Below are 4,482 nucleotides of genomic sequence, written 5' to 3' on the forward strand. Positions count from 1 at the left end.
ACAATAGATGTGCTTCAAAGTGCCTGGGTGAGGACCCTTGTCCAGCAGTACCTTTTGAAAACAGCCAGGCACAGGAAGGACATGGAGATGATGCCCTCAATTGTAAAGATGCTGTCAGGGATTGAATGACTGAACACTCACCAAGGATGTGGGCAAACTAACATGTTCTCTGTAACCACAGCACAGAATGTGGTCACATGCTGATCTGAAGCAGGGTGGCTTTCCACTGCTGATTCTGTGCCACCACTCTGCAAAGATTTCCCATTCCTGATATGAGCAGGCAGGATTTTCTCTTTGCAGTCCAGGTGCTTGTCTAAGACCACAGCAGCCTAGATATTACTCATTTTTTCGGGAACGGTTCAACACCAATAATTGTACATCCTGGCTGGAAGTAAAGACTCCATCTCTGCTGACAGCCAAGCATCAAAGCCTCCAAGAGGAACAAGTTCCTAAAATTACAGGCCTATCCCACATACTGTGATACTGGTTGGAGTGCCACAGAGAAAGGAGAGGAAAATTCCTTTAGCACTTCAGGAGAAGCTTGGAGTTTTTCTCCTGTAGGCTAATGATATCCAGCTGGAGGTGGGCTGTTGCAATACGATATTCATTGCCAAGAAGTCTGGGGGAAGGAGCAGGTGATGTGGATGAAGAATTCAAAATTCAAACCTTTGGAAGATTATAAAGTTATTACTGTCAGACAACAAAAACTGTTGAGCTATAGAGAGGATCAGGTGGGGACTTCATTAGTACATTTATATATTTCCTTCTTTTCTTGCAGGACTATACTTGGGAAAATCATGGCTTTTCCCTTGTAAACAGGCTTTATTCTGATATTGGGCATCTTCTGGATGAGAAGTTTCGAATGGTATATAACCTCACATATAACACTATGGCAAGCCATGAAGATGTTGATACAACTACGCTAAGAAGAGCTTTATTTAACTATGTCCACTGTATGTATGGAATCAGGTATGGACAAAAATCCCCTGGCTTAGGAGTACATTTTAAAACTATGTAAACAGAAAAATGAACCACGTGAAAAGCATGATTTTAGACTCTGGATGTTTTCAGCGGAGATGGTACCTCAGTCTGGAAGTTAGAGTGTTTTTGCTGGCATATCAGTATAACTTTTCCTTTCAGTGCAGAAAACGAATATGAATAAGGAAGGAAATTATTACAGAAATGTCTTCTTTGAAGTCACTCTTTATCCTTAGTTCAGAGAAGGCAACATCCCTAAGCAAGTTCACAGACAACACCAAGTTGAGTGGGAGTATTGATCTGCTGGAGGACAGGAAAGCTCTGCAGACAGATCTGGACAGGCTGTATGAAAGGGCCAAGGCCAGTTGTATGAGGTTCAACAAGACCAAGTGCCAGGTCATGCCTTTGGGTTGTACCAACCCTATGCAGTGCTACAGGCCAGAGGCATAGTGGCTGGAAAGCTGCCCAATCGAAAAGGACCTGGAGGTGCTGGTCAGCAGTGGCTGAACATGAGCCAGCAGTGTGCCCAGGTGGTCAAGAAGGCTAATGGCATCCTGGTCTATATCAGCAATAGTGTGGCCAGCAAGACTAGGGAAGAGATGTGCTTGGCACTGGTGAGGCCACACCTCGAATCCTGTGGGATTGAGCCCCTCACAACAAGAAGGACATTGTGGCACTGGAACATGCTCAGAGAAGGACAGTACAGCTGGTGTAGGGTCTGGAGCACAAGTCTGATGAGAAGTGGCTGAGGGAGCTAGGGATGTTTAGCCTGGAGAAAAGGAGGCTCAGGGGAGACCTTGTCACTCTCCATAACTAACTGAAAGGGGGCTGTAGTGAGATGGGGGTTGGTCTCTTCTCCCATGTAGCAAGTGACAGGATGAGAGGAAGTGGCCTCAAGTTGTATCAGGGGAGGTTTATATGGGCTATTAGGGAAAATTTCTTCACAGAAAGGCTTATAAAGCATTGGAACAGACTGCCTAGGGAAGTGATGGAGTCACCATGCCTGGAAGTGTTCAAAAAATGTGTGGATACGGCACTTCAGGGCATGGTTTAATGGTGAACATGGTGATGGTGCTAGGTTGATGGTTGGACTTGATGACCTGAAAGGTCTCTTCCAGCTTTAACAATATTATGATTCTACTAAGCCTTTCAGATCATCTGTTAGCAGGTGATTTTCTGTCATGTATAGCAAATGCTCCAATTCCCAGTCTTAACAACATAATCCTGCAAAAGACAACGCTTTTGAAAACTTGTATCAAACAGAACGATCACCTGTGTTATTTAGGTATGATGACTATGATTATGGAGAAGTTAATCAGCTACTTGAACGCAGCCTGAAGGTTTACATAAAGACAGTGACCTGCTACCCGGAGAGAACTACCAAGCGCATGTACGATAGTTACTGGCGTCAGTTCAAGCACTCGGAGAAGGTATGTGTTCCAAAGCCAAAGTGGCTTCACAGACACCTCCATGCTGTTTAAAAATGAAAATATGGGGACACCTAAAAATGGCAGTATCTGTCAAATGAATTGTTTTAAATTAGAGAAGAACAAATGAGATTAATTCATTATTTATTATTGTTTTGAGTTGCTTCTCCATAAAATTGAATGAACAGCTATAAAAGTAAAGCAGATAAACTTAGGAATGCAGAAGTGGTCAAGTATGCCAATACTTGGGATTTGGGGATCAAAAATTTCCTAAACTCATATATGTGTGTATACATATATATATATATATATAATCTTTATGGTGTTTTTCAGCAATACAAAAGTCAACATGCTTTCAGATATCCATGGTAAATGCTCCCTGACAAGGGTTTGCTGCTTGTGTGCCTGCTAGCCTATCTGGCACGGAAACTGTTCCTTATTCTGTGCTCCTATATAAAGGTCACAGGTGGTAGTCAAGAAAACAAAATACAATTCAAAAAGAACTAACGCCATTAGGGTACAAAAAATAGGTTTTATTGGGACTTTTTCAGATAAAAGATTGCTAATTGAGGCTAATTCCTTGCAGTGCTGTGATATTGTCCAGTATTGGCCTACTACACAGCTGTCTCCAGAGGAGCTGCAGTCCTGCAGCAGGGTACGGGGAGAAAGGGCATAGTTTTCTTGCAGCGATACTTTACTAAACGTTAGAACTTGTAGTCTGAATGAAGAAACAATGTTGTATTCAGAGTTGAGCTAAATGGCTGATTTAATTTTGAACAGGTTCATGTCAATCTACTTCTAATGGAAGCTCGGATGCAAGCCGAACTTCTGTACGCCCTTCGTGCCATAACTCGTCACTTAACCTGAAGCTTTCGCTGGGCAGGAGTAAAGGAGTTTTTACTGAGTATGTAAAGACCTTTCGAAATAGATACACACCAGAAGCTGTTTGTGATGTAGCATCAGGTTATTCAATTCTCTAGTGGCAAAGTTTAGCCGTGCTTCTTGGCGGCTGTAATGTGCAATGACGTGTTTTATTTTCTTGATGCTTAACATTACTAATGATAACAAAATAACACTGAGGAGCACTACTCTGCATTGTTTCCGGCTGGATTTGTGCGCAGTGGTCAGGATCCTGAAATTGGTTTTATTATATCCAATCCTAGCGCTTTGTTCTTTGAGCACTGGAGTGAAGTGCTTAGAGACTTCTTTTTCCAAGCAATCATTTTTCAGATTAGTGGAGTCCAGCAGAAGATCAGTTCTGCCTGTCCTGAGAACATACCACCGTGTCGTGGCTTGTGACAGAGACGCGCGGGCTGTGTTGCATCGAATCGCCCACTGGATCCTTCTGTGTCTCCTGGAGACTGCTGCCAGTCACTGTCTTACTACAGCAATTGGAGGTGATGCGAGATGTGGGTGCAAACATCGAGCACACTTTAATGTGAAATTAATCTTGATAAATCCTACAGCATGCTACTGAAGTGCAAAATTCATCTGCTTTCTCATGCCCCTTCCCAAGAGAAGAGGCCTCACGATTTGCCATTTCAGCCACACTTACTGTGTTTCAATCATGCATAATCTTGTTTTACTGACAGTCACCCTCAGTTGTCCTGACAATATCCATGTTCATCACATGTTGCAATTCGTTTAGTTGGCACCTATAAAGTTTATACGCAGGCTGACCAAAAAATAGGGTTGTGGGGTTTTTTGCACTCTCTTCTTTATCAATGTTTTAACTAAGGAAAGTAAAGGAAGGCTAGCATATCTGTTCTTTCATATTGGATGTATAGAAATTTATTTCCCATAATTTTTTCATAGCATGAAATTGTAATATTCAAAAGTTTTCAAAGTTTCTATGCATTAGTGTGAGTGAACAAAAGAAAAGTGCAATATTTAAATAGAAAGCAAGCTTTTTTCCCTGACATGCCACTGCTAAAGTGTCCTTCTTGTATAGCCATAAAGAAATTTTAAAACCAAATTTCTTTATTGTCTAAGGCCTAGCAGTTTTGTTTTAGCTTTTACGGCTTAAGACAACCTGATACTGAGATGCCAAAGCATCCCCAAAACAAAGCATTTTTGG

The 4,482-nt window shown here is 41.9% G+C and overlaps 1 protein-coding gene across 1 annotated transcript in view; it reads left to right on the forward strand.

Annotated features, from left to right (window-relative positions):
• Positions 1-4,128, forward strand: part of SESN3 (sestrin 3) — a 14,435-nt gene extending 10,307 nt beyond the window's left edge. The window contains exons 7-10 of the mRNA XM_009084024.1: positions 779-969; positions 2,264-2,408; positions 3,186-3,309; positions 3,636-4,128. Coding sequence (XP_009082272.1) covers positions 779-969; positions 2,264-2,408; positions 3,186-3,272 — 423 coding nt within the window. The 3' untranslated portion in view covers positions 3,273-3,309; positions 3,636-4,128. The remainder of the gene's footprint in view (positions 1-778; positions 970-2,263; positions 2,409-3,185; positions 3,310-3,635) is intronic.
• Positions 4,129-4,482: the final 354 nt, after the last annotated feature.

This window comes from Acanthisitta chloris, unplaced genomic scaffold (assembly GCF_000695815.1).
Source record: "Acanthisitta chloris isolate BGI_N310 unplaced genomic scaffold, ASM69581v1 scaffold19541, whole genome shotgun sequence".
Taxonomy (NCBI): domain Eukaryota; kingdom Metazoa; phylum Chordata; class Aves; order Passeriformes; family Acanthisittidae; genus Acanthisitta; species Acanthisitta chloris.